Source organism: Girardinichthys multiradiatus, chromosome 12 (assembly GCF_021462225.1).
Source record: "Girardinichthys multiradiatus isolate DD_20200921_A chromosome 12, DD_fGirMul_XY1, whole genome shotgun sequence".
NCBI lineage: Eukaryota > Metazoa > Chordata > Actinopteri > Cyprinodontiformes > Goodeidae > Girardinichthys > Girardinichthys multiradiatus.
Window position 1 is genome coordinate 50,368,890 of NC_061805.1, and position 18,612 is coordinate 50,387,501.

The 18,612-nt window shown below is 42.4% G+C and overlaps 1 protein-coding gene across 8 annotated transcripts in view; it reads left to right on the plus strand.

Annotated features, from left to right (window-relative positions):
- znf608 (zinc finger protein 608) overlaps positions 1-18,612 on the plus strand; it is a 71,324-nt gene that overhangs the window by 34,903 nt on the left and 17,809 nt on the right. For all 8 annotated transcript variants that reach the window (XM_047382032.1, XM_047382034.1, XM_047382035.1 and 5 more), the window contains exon 3: positions 10,132-10,219. In XM_047382032.1, the coding sequence (XP_047237988.1) occupies positions 10,132-10,219 (88 nt within the window). The remainder of the gene's footprint in view (positions 1-10,131; positions 10,220-18,612) is intronic.

An 18,612-nucleotide genomic window follows, 5' to 3' on the forward strand; every position in this document is an offset into this window, starting at 1 on the left:
TACAGGTCCTTCTCAAAATATTAGCATATTGTGATAAAGTTCATTATTTTCCATAATGTAATGATGAAAATTTAACATTCATATATTTTAAATTCATTGCACACTAACTGAAATATTTCAGGTCTTTTATTGTCTTTATACGGATGATTTTGGCATACAGCTCATGAAAACCCAAAATTCCTATCTCACAAAATTAGCATATCATTAAAAGGGTCTCTAAACGAGCTATGAACCTAATCATCTGAATCAACGAGTTAACTTTAAACACCTGCAAAAGATTCCTGAGGCCTTTAAAACTCCCCGCGTGGTTCATTACTCAAAACCCCAATCATGGGTAAGACTGTCGACCTGACTGCTGTCCAGAAGGTAAGAGGGTAAGACACAGAAAGAAATTTCTGAACAAATAGGCTGTTCCCAGAGTGCTGTATCAAGGCACTTCAGTGGGAAGTCTGTGGGAAGGAAAAAGTGTGGCAGAAAACGCTGCACAACGAGAAGAGGTGACCGGACCCTAAGGAAGATTGTGGAGAAGGGCCGATTCCAGACCTTGGGGGACCTGCGGAAGCAGTGGACTGAGTGTGGAGTAGAAACATCCAGAGCCACCGTGCACAGGCGTGTGCAGGAAATGGGCTACAGGTGCCGCATTCCCCAGGTCAAGCCACTTTTGAACCAGAAACAGCAGCAGAAGGCCTGACCTGGGCTGCAGAGAAGCAGCACTGGACTGTTGCTCAGTGGTCCAAAGTATTTTTTTTGGATGAAAGCAAATTCTGCATGTCATTCGGAAATCAAGGTGCCAGAGTCTGGAGGAAGACTGGGGAGAACAAAATGCCAGAAGTCCAGTGTCAAGTACCCACAGTCAGTGATGGTCTGCTGCTGGTGTTGGTCCACTGTTTTATCAAGGGCAGGGTCAATGCAGCTAGCTATCAGGAGATTTTGGAGCACTTCATGCTTCCATCTGCTGAAAAGCTTTATGGAGATGAAGATTTCATTTTTCAGCACGACCTGGCACCTGCTCACAGTGCCAAAACCAATGGTAAATGGTTTACTGACCATGGTATCACTGTGCTCAATTGGCCTGCCAACTCTCCTGACCTGAACCCCATAGAGAATATGTGAGATATTGTGAAGAGAATGTTGAGAGACTCAAGACCCAACACTCTGGATAAGCTAAAGGCCGCTATCGAAGCATCCTGGGCCTCCATAAGACCTCAGCAGTGCCACAGGCTGATTGCCTCCATGCCACGCCGCATTGAAGCAGTCATTTCTGCAAAAGGATTCCCGACCAAGTATTGAGTGCATAACTGTACATGATTATTTGAAGGTTGACGTTTTTTGTATTAAAAACACTTTTCTTTTATTGGTCGGATGAAATATGCTAATTTTGTGAGATAGGAATTTTGGGTTTTCATGAGCTGTATGCCAAAATCATCCGTATTAAGACAATAAAAGACCTGAAATATTTCAGTTAGTGTGCAATGAATCTAAAATATATGAATGTTAAATTTTCATCATGACATTATGGAAAATAATGAACTTTATCACAATATGCTAATATTTTGAGAAGGACCTGTAGACACCGGTGCACTTTGGTCGGCGAGGACAGGGCTCTTCAGAGGCGTATTGAATAAATCTCCCCTTGCCCGTCTCGGTCTGCCAGCCTCTGATGTTGACTGCTGGTTTTGGGGGGAGGAGCATTTGTATCACTTGGGGAAAAAAACAATGAAGAGGAAAAACACAAACATAGCGTAGGGAGATGTAAACCCAGGCCAAGAGAAACACAGACAGGGGTGGAGCCAGAGGGTGACCAGGGGTGGCCATGGCCACCATAAGCCAATCTTAGGCCACCCCAACTAATTTGATGTTTCCATGGGGACATAATTTACCAGCAAAGCGCATCTCTGGAACAAGCAGTTCCCCTCCAAAACAGATGGTGGCAGCAGTAATGTTCCTACTAACACAATTATAATAGAAGAAGTGGTTTTGGTTCACGTTCACAAGATAATTAAAGGCAGCAGCTACAGAAGGACTTAGTAGAGCGATTTCTATGGGGTAAGAACGCTGTCAAAAACAATATGTATGTAAAGACGGAAATGTGTGCATATTAGTCAAAAGTTGTGCATAAGTAAAATCCAAAAGAGGTATTGTATATTTTCTCTATAAGAATACAAAATAAAATGTTACAGCTTCAAGAAATTACAAACACAAAGTTCAAGTTTACAGTTGTGATTTATTCTTTATGAATACAATATGCTATAATAGTTTGTGAATACGATTTCTTTTCTATGAGAATATGAATCAGCGACTTGGTGTCACGTGATCTCAGGCTGGTTAGTGGAGCACAGCTAGTCGATTCGCGTTGCGCATGCGCCGTCACACTCCTCACCACCAGTAAACGTAGCGCCGGAATGGGAAATAATTCAGTCTAAAAGGAATATTAGGAACAGAGGGGAGATGGGGGGGAATCAAGAGTATTATAAATAAAGCATTGTTCTTATTTTTATGAAATACAAAACTAAAACATAGAATATAGTGGGTGGAGTTATACAATGATGTACAGTAGGTGGCGATATGCACCTCTGAATTTGTTGCAAACCGCCAGCAGAAGAAGAAGAAGAAGAAGCAGCACTAGCGCCAAGATGACGGACCAAGAAACTACGGTACAAAGCCAGGTGATGTTAAAAAGTTTGTACATGTCTTAATGTTGTTAATATATGCTCTTGGTCCGTCAACTTGAACTTTGTTTGTAATTTCTTGAAGCTGTAACATTTTATTTTGTATTCTTATAGAGAGAATATACAATACCTCTTTTGGATTTTACTTATGCACAACTATTGACTAATATGCACACATTTCCGTCTTTACATACACATTGTTTTTGACAGCGTTCTTACCCCATAGATTTCTCTCTCATTTTCCTCTGCTGCAGAAAAGGTCAGACTCTGAATTAAGTTAAAAAGGCAACAACATGTATTTACTTTGAACAGATTTGCATCTTAATTTAAAATAAAAGAAAAATGGCTACTTTCCTGTGAAAGAGTGCTATGTCTGTATGCTTGTTGGCTCATAAACAACCTCTGAACTAACATAAGTGGCAGGGACCTCTTTTCTCTCCTTTTTCTTTTTAAAGGGAAATAATGTCCCCAAGTGCTGTGCTCCATTATTATTTTGTATTTAAGGTGTTTTTCGTAAATGCTTCAAATAGTTTTATGGTGTCACTGCTGTTTAGAAGGAAAAAATGCAGTTGATGAAGTTGAATTGAGGTGAATTATCCACACTGATGAAATACTAACATGAAAAATGACTTGTTGAAACAAGTTTCTGTGTATTTTTGTTATTACTTATGGGGAAGAAGAAAAAGTTAGTCGTGTGTCTCTGCAAGAGAGATTGACCACCACTGCTCAAACCACAAATAGCAGGGCAAAGCGTGTGGCGTAGCGGTAGAGTGCGCTGCCCATATAAAAAGGCTTCAGCCCTCGACGCAGCTGTCCCTGGTCCCGACCCCATGTGCTGCATGTTTTCCCCATCTCCTTACCCTACTTTTAAAAAACAATAAAAAGAAACCTAAAACCAGTTTTTGGCCACCCCTCAGTGCGCAATGGTTTCAGTCTGGCCACCACAATGAAACGTTTCCGGGTCCATCCCTGGATAAATACGTCTCCTGTCTGTGCTTGTATACACAGCTGGAGATGAGAAACAGGCCAGAGGGTCCAAAAGGCAGTGAAATCAAGTTTTATAAAGTTAAATGAGTAAAAATAAGGGACAAAGTGCAGGTAGTTAACTCTAGAATTACTGAAATTATCCTTCAATAATCAAGTTAATATTTCTTAATGAGACAAACTGATGACAGAGGTCCCTAAATCTAGAAACCGTAATTAACCAAATGAAAACGGTCAGACGTATTCAGTCCATCATTGGGTCAGAAATTAAACACCATCCATCCATCTGTCCATCCATCCATCCCACCCTCCATCCCTCCACCCGTCCTTCAATCATCCATCCATCCATCTGCTGCCAGTCCCTCCCTCCATCACTCCCTCCCTCCATCCACCCATCCATCTGCCGCCAGTCCATCCGTCGGTCCGTCCGTCCATCCATCCATCCATCCTAATTCTAAACAATGGACGAAAACATATCTTCCAGTTGTTTTGTGGGTCGGAAGCACAGAACCACCACTGGTCTAAATAACGTGTTATTTTTTCAGTCTTGGTCCATACCTCATGAGGAGTTGGAACATAGACAGGGAGACCCTCATTACTGTGGATCAGTGGCGGATGCCGGTCTTTTCAAGGAGGGGAACCTCAACTTCAAGATTGCCGATTCGGTCATTTTGCTGTCAATCAAAAAGGGATTCAGCCTCAGACAGAGCATCCAATCATCATGCAGAAGCTGAGCGTCCAGGCCAGCTGAGGCCAGCCCACTGCCCCATAGACCGTCAGAGACGCTGAGCGTCCAATGGGCGGGACAAAGCCCAGCATTTTTGCTTCGCTACTGAACTCACTGTTTAAAGCACTGTGAAGCTGCGGGAATGAGTGAGAGGAAAGCTGCGTCGTTACCAGTGATAAGAAGCTGATTCTGAACAAAAGTTGAGCGTGTTGTAGTGCATATTTAGTCAATGACATGAACACACAACAGTATATATTTGATCACTTATTTTTTGACATTTTAGGGGAAGCTGAGCTTCCCTTGCAGTCTTAGAGCAATCGCCACTGCTGTGGATGTGTCCATCTGTCCATCCCATGCTCCATCCTGAGGAACAACACACTAAGTTGCTCGAACTCCGCCACTGGAAGCTGAGACTCACCGCTGGTTCTGAGGTAACAGTTTCTGTTTTTCTGAATGAGAACCAGAACCTAAGACCGAGAGGAGCTGAAGGTCCTCCCAGCTGCTTTACACTCAGCTGCAAACATCTCCTGTGCACTTTGAAGGCTGTGGTTTGAAGACACCAACAGCACCTTCTTCCATGTAATGTGATTCTGCTGGAACTTGCTTGATTCCTGAACAGGAAAGTCTGAGACACCAAAGTAGCACAATGAGCACTGGTGTAGACCTGATTCTTTCAAACCTAACCTGTTCCAGAGAAGGTTTCTGGATATGATATCAACAAATGTTCCAAACAAAAACAATGTTCTGTTGACTGCTGTCATCTGAGTAACGACAGATGTTTTACTTCTTTGAGATTAACATGGCAAACCAGAGATGAATGCACATCCATGAAAAACAGAGAGACTAACAGGGAAAGAAATGAAAAGAATCATGGAATGAGTTAAACTGTGTTTATAAATGACTGCAGTGAAGGATGGTGATGGAGAGGAATGTAAAAATTAAAGCTGGAAGTTATTTTCATCCATGATGTTGTTGGAAAGAGAGAAGGAAAGATGTACCGTTTCTCTCCCTGCAGCTCCAGGATAATTGTTTGGAGGCGGTGGGATACAAGGGGGGAGATGCAGGTTGCATGTTAATTAAGCTGAATACTAATTGGACAGACAGAAAGGAGATGAAGAGCTCCTCTTCTTCCTCCTCTCTGCAGGAGATCAGACTCAGAGGAGCTTTAATCAACCAGGATTTGGCTTCATCCTCAACCACAAACTGTCTGTCTGGATGCTGGAGATTCAGTCGGTTGGAATCTGATTTTACTTCCTGTAAATAAACAGAAGTTTCACTGAAATAAGAACAAATCAGTTGTTTTTTCTGTCAGTTTCATGAAGTTCAGTGAGGCTGAAGCACCAACTTACTCAGATTGTTCTACCTGACAGTTCTGGTACAGCTGGTTGGCTTCATGGACCAGGCCCAGTTTTTAATCACAGTTCATAAATGTTAACAGGGTTGAGTGCCGGGTTCTACGAAGGCCACTTCAGAACTTTTTTTGTTTCTTTTGGATCATTTGTTAGGTGGAACATCCCAACTGGGTCCAAGTTTCAACCATTTAGCTCCTAATTTGAGATTAAGTTAATCACTGGGAGCAAAACAGACCCTCAGCATGATGCTGCCACCAACATGCTTTATAGTTGGTCTTGGTTTAACTCCTCCAAACAGCTCTATTTGTGTTTCATCTGAACCATCAGAGTTTTCTCAGAAGATGTTCGGCTTCTGCATGTGGACGGCCGCAGATCTCAGTCCAGCTTGCTGGCATTGATGTTGGAGCAGAAGGCCATGATAATGTTTAACTGGCATCATTGTGGACTTTGGTGCTGGTGTTCCAGCTGTTTCCAGGCTGAAGCTTTGGTGGTTCTTTGGTTGCTCCTAAATTTTTATTAGAGCGAGGCAGTTTGGTTCCTCATCCCAGCCGTGGCAGAGTTTTGTCAGATTGGACTAACATGTTTGCAGTTCTTTAGAAATGATTGCAGAAGACCTTCTCAGCTTGTGTACATTTTCAGCTCTCTTCTTAGATCTTCACTGAGTTCCTTGGACTTTCCCATCTATCTGAGTGTTGGTCAGTAATAATAGCTGTCAAATAAAAACTTTTTGTGCTGCAGAGAAAAACCATCAGCTGAACCATCAGTCATGTTCACTTTCTTGCCCTGTTCCGTTGTGGTGGTTCTGATGGAAGAAAGTGATGGACCCAAAAACGTGGTTTCTCCTTTCTTTTTTCCTTCTCACAACTTTTTCCCTTCAATTTACCCTTAGATATTATTTCTCAAAAGCAGTCCGCAAGCCCTTTCTCTGAGCTCCTGAGAGAACCCAAGAAAGTTAAATTTTTTTTTTCTTAAAGTTGAACATTGATCACTTAAACAATAATATTTTGGTGATCATATCTGATGTTAAGCAATGGTTTGGTCTATAGTTACTGATCTGTAAATATCTGCTTTCAACCGCAGATTAACCAATGTTAATGTCTTTGAACCACAATAAATTCAAAATTGTGCACCTGAATCAGTTCCATCTTGTTTCCCCATGTAAAAGAACTGTTCAAACAAATCATTAAAAGCTAATCCATAAAATTATTGCAGATTTGTGGGTACAAAACAATTTGTGAATGTCTGCAAACAAAAAATCTAAAGTCATTCTCATCAAGATGATTAAATGCTGGTACTTTTAATTTTGTTTTGGGCACTAGTGGCTTTTATTTAGTCATTTCTTGAAAGTAGGCAGGAAATGGGGTGAAGAGAGGAGGAAGACATGCAGCACAGGTCGCCGTGGCTAGGACTGGAAAAGAGGACAGTAGTGTTGAAGGCCGAAGTCTCTCCACACACCAGCGCCGCGCCCATTTTTTCGCTGCGTTTTTTAAATAGCACTTACGTTAAAAGAGATCGCCGTAAAGAAATATAAACAGGAAGCAGAGTCTGTATTCGGGTTTCTTCCATAAAGCTTCTCAGAACTTCTCAGTGTTTCTCAGTGGAGCACACGCTCTTAAAAAACTTGATTTAGGCATCAGTGCTCACATTTCCGACAGCGAGACACAAACTGACGAGCCATTGAGTGTTTGGCTTCTTCCCAGAAAGAGACAGAGACTAAAAATAGAAACTGTCACATTTCAGACCCGATGAAGCTTAGGGGGCTCTCAATGACGAGCAAACCTTCACTGCTGCCGTCCATCCTGAAGTTTCTGGGTTTATCTCTGCAAGTCTAATTCTTACCTGATGTTCTCTGGCTTCAATGATGCTAAAACATAACAGGAACCTGGTTTTTCTTTGTTTTAAGCAGCTATTTTTATCCCTGCTGATTTCTTCATTGATAACAGCCTTAAATGCACATTCCTTCTCTTGTATATCAACCAGAGCCCTCTCTATTATTTCTTAGAGTCGTGTTATGTGCTACACAGTCACTGGAGCGTCCCACAGCCATCATCCAATTACCCACATACCATGTTATAACCACCCTGCCTCCTGCTGATCTTTGTCAGAGTGCTCTAATTAATGTGTTGTTTTGGTGTTTCTAATAATCTCTAAAAATGCTCCACTTTCAGCTGCTGTTGTTTTTGTTTTTCATTATTTCTTTGTTAGTTGAAACTTTCGCTGAAGTTTGTTTTTGGCAGAGATATCACATGTTTACTTTTGTGGAAACAGTTTATCTAATTGAGGAAGCGTCTTCAGTGTGACACAAACGGTTAAACCGCTTCTTCTGCACCGTCTCTCTCACTGTCAGAACTAATGAGCAGTAAAACGGGTCTTTAGGGTATTCCTTGTTGTTGTTGATCGTGAGAGGAAATGATGCTCACACAGGTTCTACATTGACTGAGATTTATGAAGCATAACTAGGTGTGTGAGCAAGGCTTCATAAACCTGAAGATAAACACATTTCTGTCGTTGTAAACACACAGTTAGAGCTCCAGGCCCCTACTGTCTAACAGCTCTACAAAGACCCAGGCGGGCGGACGGACGGATGGAATCCAGAATGACAGATTGAACTCTAACGGTTCTCCGGTGGAACAACTTCCACCACCACCTTCAGGGCAGAATGAAGCTTAAAGAAGAGTAAAGTTTTATACAAATGAGTCCATATCTGCGGATCTGCACCAGGTTGGTTTTTCAGACCAACAGGAATCTGAAATATGTCCAAACTCTTCAGGATTTTAAACTTTAGCATAAGACTTTAGAGCCTCTGGCCGAACACATCAGCTGATGTATCTCTGAGTGTTTGGTGAAGGCCATCAGATCTGATTAAATGTTTAGTTGTGTTGCAGTGAAACCTTCTTATGGAGATGTTATGTATCTAAATTAGGTCTGCTCTTTGTTGCTGCTGGTGCATCATAAACCACAGGATCACAAAAGCTAGATGTTCAGAGGCTCAATGATCTGCATGTATGCAACTTTTCATTCATGAACCCAGTCTGGTCCATGTCTGTGCTGAATGAGTCTGAACCTCTCTGAAACCAGTTGGAGCCTTTTAGAAATGTGAACTCTGCCTCACTTTGCAGCAACTTGTCATTTAAAGCTTTTCGGCTGTTGCAGCAACTCAGACGTCTCATCCTCAGACAGGATTTTTGCAGCTCCATCAGTTTATTGTTTCCTGTTCCCGTCCATTTTGTTTCATCAGCGTGTCATTCTTCATCAGAAACAAGCGAGAACAAAGAAATGAGAAATGCTGCGAGGCCATTAGGGCCAGGGGAAAATTTGAAAAGCTCTTCTCAGACAATCAGACCGCTGATAGTCTGTAGAATAAGCTATCCTAACACCTTCATTACTGAATAATGTTAAAATGCATCAGAAAAATAAGTCTGGAGATCATGTTTTAGGATATTGTGTAAAACATTCAAGCTATTGATATAAATGTTAGTTTTATTGTCTGATATTTAGACCTGTTTTAGATACAGTGAGTAATTTTGATGTGGTTTAAGGTGCAAAGGACCATTGAAGTACATTTATTACTATTCAGTGTTTTTTATCAACATTTGTCTGTTCTGGTCAGGATACTTGATATGCATCAAAATGAGCGTCTGGCTATGACCTCTGGTAGCGGTACCAGACATGGTCCCAAAGGTCTTCACTTTATTCTCCTCTGACCAGAACACTTTCTACCAAGCCTTCTTTAAACTATGTAGATGATCACTAGTGGACCTAAGGTAGACCTCTACAGGTGCCCTCTATAGCATGGGGCTGCCATTTTTAACAATAGGCTACAATCTATTACTGGTGTGGTAAAGGTGTTCCTGAACAACTCCTCCTATGTAGTTCATCTAGGATCATCTTCCACATGATCTTACATGGAGCTCCAGATCAGGCTGTTTGTGGGTCATATCACATTTCCTCCATTTCTTAATAATCATGCAAACAGTTTTCACCTTCACTGATCTTCTTGCTGATGGTCTTTTAGCTCCATTCATCCAGAGACAGCTTTCCTGATTCTCTGGACAGATGTGCTCTGTTTGAGTTGAGATGAGACTACCATGGATGGATGGATGGATGGATGGATGGCAGATAGATGAGTGAGAGGAGGGATGGACGGACGGATACATAATGGTTATAAGGGAGCCAGATTTCTGATTGTACTGTAGGGGATGAAATATTTATTTCACTTCTTGACATGTAAATATTTATTTTACTTTAATTCAATGTTTTCTTCTAGATTTTGGGTTAATTGTTTTGTGTCTAAATGTGATAAATCATAAAAAAATATTTTCTATCATCAGCTGCGGACTCTGGATCTGTGGTCCTGTTAACTCCATGAATGACCCCAGTTCCGTTCTGTTATCTTCAGGTGTGCTGGTGGTGAACGTGACTTGGCGAAAGAGGACCTATGTGGGAACTCTGTTGGACTGCACCAAACACAACTGGGCTCCTCCAAGGTAAACACTGATGCCTTTTTCGTTTCTGCCTATAAGAGACATTTAAAGATGCATCAAACATGTCACAATATGGCTGGTAAAGACATTTCTGGCAAGTATTTATTATTTATTCTTTCTCTTTGGAAACTAATCAAGTTCCCTCTGGAATGAAACCACCTCGTGCTACAGGGTTCTAAGGGTTTTAGGGTTTGTGTAAAGATGGTGCTGCCACAGGAGATTATGGTCAATAAATTGGGTTTAAAACAAGAACAGTGCAGCTAAGCTTTAAACAGAAAAATTATTTCTCTGTTTTCTGATAACAGGAAGTCCTGTTCAGCCTTTTCTACTGATCTGATTCTTCTGACAGTGAAATAAGCAGGTATAAGACAAACGCGTTTAAATGTTGACAGACATCGTTAATAAAATAAAATATGGAACATTAATCCCACCAGTTTAGTTCAATCCATTCATATTTTTTCTGTTTTTAATAACTCATTCAGCTTTTAGGAAAACAGCACTCATTGCACCTCTGTTTTTTAGTGCTGTTAGTCTCAGCAAGAAGGTCCTAGTCAAATCCCGACTGGGTTCTGTCTGTGTGGGTTTTCTTCATGTCTTCTCTCATAACACATGCATGTTAAGTTCATGAATTGCCCTTGATGGAGAGTGGCCATGAATCTTAGATTCATACATTTTGAAAAGCTGCTGAATGACGTGTTTTAGTTGTATCAACATGTACGAAAATCTGTCTTTCTGGTTGGGATCTACAGAGTTGATGACATTTTCACAAATTTGAACTGTGCTAGAGGTAAGAAAGAACATCTTCCATCTGTCCTGGGAACAATAAACTGTAAATGCAGTTGACAGCTGAATAATCCTGACTTTCTGTGTCTGTTGAATGTCTGAAACCTGAGATAGGTACTAAATGTTCCTGTTTAGATCAGGGGTCTGCATCCTGCTGCTGCAGAGCAGGGCTCTTTGGACCTTCAACAGTGGTTCTTACTAACTTTAGCCCAAATTAATTTTAGGATAATTTGTGGTGCTAGTGTCCTTTACCCATGAATAGCTTGACAGGAAGAAGGGCAGCGAGAGAAACTTGACTGCCTACAGGAGCCCCCCCACCCATCCTGAACAGAGTCCTCGCCTGGCGAACCGTCTGAAATGCTTCTACTGCAGACATGACAAGAAGCTGTTCACGCCTCAAACCATCTCCTCCACATCCCATTCAGGAACAAATTCCTCCCATAAAGCAACTAACCCCCTACCTTGAGATCCTCTGCCTGCACCAAAGATCTCCGAGGATGATGTAAACAGGCTCTTTCAGTGCATGAAAACAAAGAAAGCTGGAGGACCTGATAACGTCGCCCCATCATGCCTGAAAGCCTGCGCAAATCAACTCGATCCGATCTTCACCCGGATCTTCAACAAATCACTGGAGAAATGTGAGGTCCCCTCCTGCCTCAAACGATCCACCATCATCCCGTGATCCTCCTGTAGTTGGAACACACTCATCGGTCACCCTTCTTATGAAGGGGGACCACCACCCCAGTCTGCCAGTCCAGAGGCACTGTCCCCGACCGCCACGCAATGTTGAAGAGGCGTGTCAACCATGACGGCCCCACAACATCCAGAGACTTGAGGTACTCAGGGTGGATCTCATCCACCCCCGAAGCCCTGCCACTGCGGAGCTTTTTAACCACCTCGGTGACTTCAGCCTGGGTGATGAAAGAGTCTATAACCCCGAGTCCCCAGCCTCTGTTTCCACCAGGGAATGCGTAATGTCCGGCTTTCTCCTCCTCCAGCGGATCCAACTCACCACAGCTCAGCCCCTCTCTTCACCCGAGTGTCCAAAACATGCGGCCGAAGGTCTGATGATACGACAACAAAGTCGATCATCGACCTCCTGCCTAGGGTGTCCTGGTGCCAAGTGCACTGATGGACACCCTTATGTTTGAACATGGTGTTCATTATGGACAATCCATGACTAGCAACGAAGTCCAATAACAAAGCACCACTCAGATTCAGATCGGGGAGGCCATTCCTCCCGATCACGCCTCTCTAGGTGTTACTGTCGTTTCCCACGTGGGCGTTGAAGTCCCCCAGCAGAATAATGAAGTGCCCGGGGCACTATCCAGCACCCCCGGCAGGGACGCCAAGAAGGCCGGGTACTCCGTACTACCACTCGGCCCATAGGCCGAGATGACAGTCAGAGATCTGTTCCCAACCCAAAGGCGCAGGGATGCGACCCTCTCATCCACTGGGGTAAACCCCAACACGAGATGGCTGAGCTGGGGGGCAACAAGCAAACCCACACCCGCCCGCCGCCTCTCCCCGTGGGCCACTCCAGAGTAGAAGAGAGTCCAACCCCTCTCGAGGAGATGGGTTCCAGAGCCCACGCTGTTCGTGGAGGCAAGCCCGACTATTTCTAGTCGATATCTCTTGACCTCCCGCACAAGCTCAGGCTCCTTCCCCCCAGTGAGGTGACATTCCACGTCCCTAGAGCCAGCCTAAGCATTCGGGGATCGGGCCGCCGAGGTCTCCACCTTCCCCCTGCAGGTGGTGGGCCCACTGGGGGATGGCCTCGCGTCTCTCGTTCAGCCTTGGCCCGGCCGGGTCCCACAAGGAGCAACCCAGCCACCAGGCGCTCTCCGATGAGTCCCGACCCCAGGCCTGGCACATGATTGGGCGACGTCATGTGCCTCAATTTAGTAGTCGTCATGAGGTGTTCTTGAAAAGGAATATTATGCAAGTAATTGTTTTTGTCCATAGGTCCCAAATTGTTGCCATAAATATCAATGCTCCACAGATGGAAATGTATTAATGATTTTCTTTATTTTAAAACCCCTAAAACAAATACAATGGTGATAAAAAAAATTAACTAATTTCCTGTAGAGGATATCTTAAAAAACTAGGGACTTGTGTAACCTTTGAAGCTCTAAACAGATTTTATTAGGTTGGTCCAAGGGCAGAAATGGCTTCTTGGGTTGTAAAGGTTGTGGACCACTGGTTTAGATGTATTTTAACTAAGAAGTGATCAGTGCCTTAATAAACTAGTATGAACTGCAGGCAGGAGTAAAGTCGATGGCAACACGATCGTCTTATTATACAGTCATGGTGTAAAGTGAGCATGCTCTTTACAGATTTCTCCGTTAGTGTTTATTAAGTTAAGAAGAAGCCAAACTACAAAAGCTGTGTGTGAAAAACTAAGTACGCCCCATGATACAACAGCCATTGGACCACCTTTTGCAGCAATATCTGTAAGTAGTTGTTTCCTGTCTGACTTTTTCACTCTCACATCATCCTTGAGGCTTTTTCAGTCAGTCAATATGTTTAATTAGCAGCACCCGGTTGCTACTTTTCCCACATATTCAGATATAAGCAGGATTGCTGTACAGGACTTTTCACACAATGTTTTCTTGCTTCATTTTTGTTTGATGTAATGACAAACTGGAATCTGTCTGTTTTTCTACATTACACTGGTGTGCATAAATACACTCAGAAAGGAAGGTAAACAGACAGATTGAACCAGTAAAAGAGTTCAAACTGTGTCAGCTCAGTTCACTTTAATGCACTAGTTAAACTGATAACTGTTGCTCTGATTCACAGGAGAAAAACTCTTATTTTCTTTACTACTGCAAAGATGACTAAAGGTCTAAGTTGTCTCAGAGGCATTCAGCTGTTGTTCAGCTTTAATAAAAACACTCTCAGCTCATCTATGAAAGCTTCTCTCTGCTGCTGAGTGGGAAATGTGTGACGGTGCCTCCCTCACTCTGCTGAGACCTTTCAATTATTGCTCCTGTATGTAAGTGATAGTTGTCATGGCAATTACAGCTTAATCTCCAAAAGTAAGGGACTAAATTGCTTTTTCATTTCGACTCGTCTCTCGCTGGAGACCGACTGCGGTTTCATAATGTAATTCAATGGAATAAAGCCCGCTTTTTTTCTGGATTCATTGTCTGAATTAAGTGAACAAAGAAATTAAATATAATCAGACAAACTTATATGGAAAACACGTCTCTAAAGCACCGTGGCTGAGTTACATAAAGGCTCAAGAGTAGCAAATATCCTTGAAACGTCAAAGAAATAAGTTTTTAGTTTTTGCCTGATGTTCCAGCAGCAACTGTGTAAAAACCAATTACAAACATCACAGGAAACGTGAGATATCATCGTTTTTAAAACAGCGAGAGAATTTTTTAAAATTTTACTCAGAATTGACTCAGTGAGGATTAAACACCAACAGGTCCTGTGATAAAGTGCCACGATTACTGCATGAAAGGGTGTTTACAGATGCAGAGCCGTGGCTGCACGCCCTCATCACAGCAGACAGGTTTTTGATATTAATAACAGGATGAGTGTGGAAAAGCACAAGAGGCAAAGCACCGCAGTGAACAGCATCAAAAGACTTCAAGGTGGAAGGGAACGCAACGTGAATACAAAACAACTCTGTGTCAAAGGCAGAGATAACGGTGGATTTTACAGATTATTTCATGTTATTGAATGAAAAACAGGCTTTGTACTGGAAAAAACGTCGGTGTATAACGTCTAGGTGAAGAGGATCTTTCAGTTCTAATCTGATTTTAGCTCATTCTTGGTTAAAATCTGTCAAGAACAGAAGCATGAATGACAAACATTAAGTGCCCTCCATTATATTTGAGGACCCCTCTGCTCATCATTTTAAAATGTTCAATCAAAGAATTAAGACTTAAGGAAAGCAAACTTTCATCATTTTAATTTAGGGCCATTTTGAAATCACTATTTATTTTATTACACAGATGTTTGGGACACTTTACTTTCCAGGTGTTTCTCATTACTCATGTGTGTTCGTTTAGTTGCTTCAGCTTACAATCTGTAGATCTGTTGTTGTTGTTCCATATGAAGAACTGATCTGTGTTTATCAGGCTATTACGAGCCTTGAAAATAAGACTTTAAAATTTAGAGATTGCCATGAAACTCCAGATGACCACAGTTAACTGTGTAAAATATACTTAGGAATAAAGAAAGCACAAAGAGACTGGTAGGCCAAGGAAAATATGTTCAGATTATGACATTGAAGATTGAACATTGACATTTTTTAATGGCCAACCCAGTGACCCGTTTTAAATCCAACTGACCACACCTTTTATCTTTTAAAGAAGAAACTTCAAGTGATAATGTCCTAGAAGAAGCAGGAGGTAAAAGTGGCTGCAGTGGAGGGTTAACAGAGCATCAACAGAGAGGATGCGACGTTGTTGCACCTTTTATTATATTGCCATAATATTTGCATCCCTAAAGACACATTTTCACTTCTACTTCTACTTTTCGCTGCCAATACACAGTGTTGTTTTTTTTTAAATCTTTCTATAAGTTAATAACTTCCTGACCATCTTGGGCTGAACGTTCACTGCTATATAAACAGTCCATGAGTGTCCCTAAGTGGTCAAATAAATGTTAGTTGAAATATTCCGAAGACAGAGATAAAGTACCATGCCGTATCGGCCACTTCAAGCATTCAGCATGCTGAGGTAAACAAATCTTCATCATTGCAGACAGAGTATCTGCATAGTGTAAGTAACATTGTCATTGGATCATTCCTTCATTTACTGTGCCCTGGGGTAAATTCAGCAGTAGAGGCAGCCAAGTTTAGTATGTACGACCTGTGGACCTGTGGATGTGTTGTGAATTGGCGCTATATAAATAAACTGAATTGAATTGAATTGACATTGTTCATGTCACATATTCAACAAATCAGGGGTGACTGTGGCTCAGTGGGGAGAGTAGTCACCATGCAATTGTAAAGTTGTGGGTTTGAGTGTGCTCCTGTTACATGTCGATGTGCAAGTGCATGGCCAGGCATTTAACCCCCACTTTGCCTGAATGTGCGTGAGTACACCAAGGCAACTGTGGCTCTAATGTAAAGCACTTCTAGTCATTGGTATGACTAGAAATGTACTATATAAAATAATTTACCGCCCTTAGCTGGAGATGATGATACGAATGTAACAGTATCTGATCTGTAGAAAAATAATCCTGGAACATTATTGTTTTAGAGCTGCAGATTTTCATATGTATCACAGGTGTAATACTACATGCGGATGTCTCTGAACCACAGGATTAAAGCAGTTCATCCCTGCAGGGATATGCAGTAAAGTATTAAACGTGGCTGCTTTATTGTATGTACCATTGCTTTGTTTTAAACATTATGATACCGTGAAATTAGTTGTGATTTCTACACATTGGAACACAAATGTTTGCAAAGTGTAGTTTTATAATGTCTTGGATGTTTGATTTAAAAGCAGAATAGGTATAAAAATGTATTCCTTCAACTCTGTAGTGATGAACTTTTTTTCAGTTAAAACTGTTTCTGTTAGGGAGACAATCTGTGCCATTGTTCCCATCTGTTGACAGTGACCCATATCATTGGCATTAACATTTACAACAGAACCAGCCTCTGAGCTTAACAATTCTTGATCCTATTCCAACCAAACTGCTGAAGAAGGTTTTCCTTAAATGATTTCCTGAATTTATGTTTAATTTACTCTATCCTTAATGAATAGATATATGTATGACAAGCTTTTAAGATTGTTATTCTATCTTTATATGAAAAACCCAGAATATTAGAAACTTACAAACCTAAAAATCAAAAAAATCATTGTCTAATGGTCCCCTGCTCCCCTGATTATGCTTTACTTGCTGGTTGGGATCTCTGGCTGCTCTCAAGGGTTAGGACACATTTCTTGTACTCATAAGCTCTCACTGACCAAGGTCTACCAGTGGGAACACAGCCTTATGTTTCTGATTCACTTTCACCAGTAACACAAGTCTGGAAGACATTTACTTAGAAGCCAGAGAACTAAAGGTATCAATGGACTTGGGGCACAGAGAGTAAACAGACTGATTTAACCTGGAGGTTTATTCTTCAAGAACAAGAAGCCACCAGAGACTAACTGTGGACACACACCAACAAATGAAGTAAAAGTATCCGAAATTGGGACATATCCTGAGACTGGGACATATCCTGAGACTGGGACATATCCTGAGACTGGGACATATCCTGAGACTGGAACATATCCTGAGACTGGGACATTTCCTGAGACCGGGACATTTCCTGAGACCGGAACATATCCTGAGACCGGGACATATCCTGAGACCAGGACATTTCCAGAGACCGGGACATATCCTGAGACCGGGACATTTCCAGAGACCGGGACATATCCTGAGACCGGGACATTTCCTGAGACCGGAACATATCCTGAGACCGGGACATTTCCTGAGACCGGAACATATCCTGAGACCGGGACATATCCTGAGACCAGGACATTTCCAGAGACCGGGACATTTCCAGAGACCGGGACATATCCTGAGACCGGGACATATCCTGAGACCGGGACATATCCTGAGACCGGGACATATCCTGAGACCGGGACATATCCTGAGACCGGGACATATCCTGAGACCGGGACATATCCTGAGACCGGGACATATCCTGAGACCGGGACATATCCTGAGACCGGGACATTTCCTGGGACTGGGACATATCATGGGACTGGGACCTTTTCTGAGACTGGGACATATCCTTACAGTGGGACATATCCTTAGACCAGGACCTTTCCTGAGACTGGGACATATCCTGAGACTGGGACATATCCTGAGACTGGGACATATCCTGAGACCGGGACATTTCCGGAGACCGGGACATTTCTGGAGACCGGGACATTTCCGGAGACCGGGACATTTCCGGAGACCGGGACATGTCCTGAGACTGGGACATTTCCTGAGACCGGGACATATCCTGGGACTGGAACATGTCTTGAGACTGGGACATGTCCTCAGACTGGGACATTTCCTGAGACCGTGACATTTCCTGAGACCGGGACATATCCTGAGACTGGGACCTTTCCTGAGACTGGGACATATCCTGGGACATATCCTGGGACTGGGACATATCCTGAGACTGGGACATATCCTGAGACTGGAACATGTCCTGAGACTGGGACATATCCTGGGACTGGGACATACCATGAGACCTGGGCATATCATGGGACTGGGACATATCCTGGGACTGGAACATATCCTTAGACTGGGACATATCCTAAATCCAAGCCTAATATGTTTTGAACTGGTCAGTTTGTGACATGTTCATGGTTATGTTATTAAGTGGTTGTGCTTAACATTTTCTCAACGATGAACCAGGACAAGAACTTGACAGAGATTCAGATATCTTGATCTTCCTAACATCCATTGTCCTTTGTACCACGTGTATTGAAATGCCAGTGGGTACCAAGCACGTGGGCTTATGTGCAACTTACATGGAGAAGATCTGTCATCTTGTAACTCATTCCTTTCTTCTAGTCATGGTGGCCATCTTGTCACAATGCCGAACAAGCCAAACCCTTTGTCTTTGTTGTTGTTTCTATTGTACTTCTTATACACAGAAATAC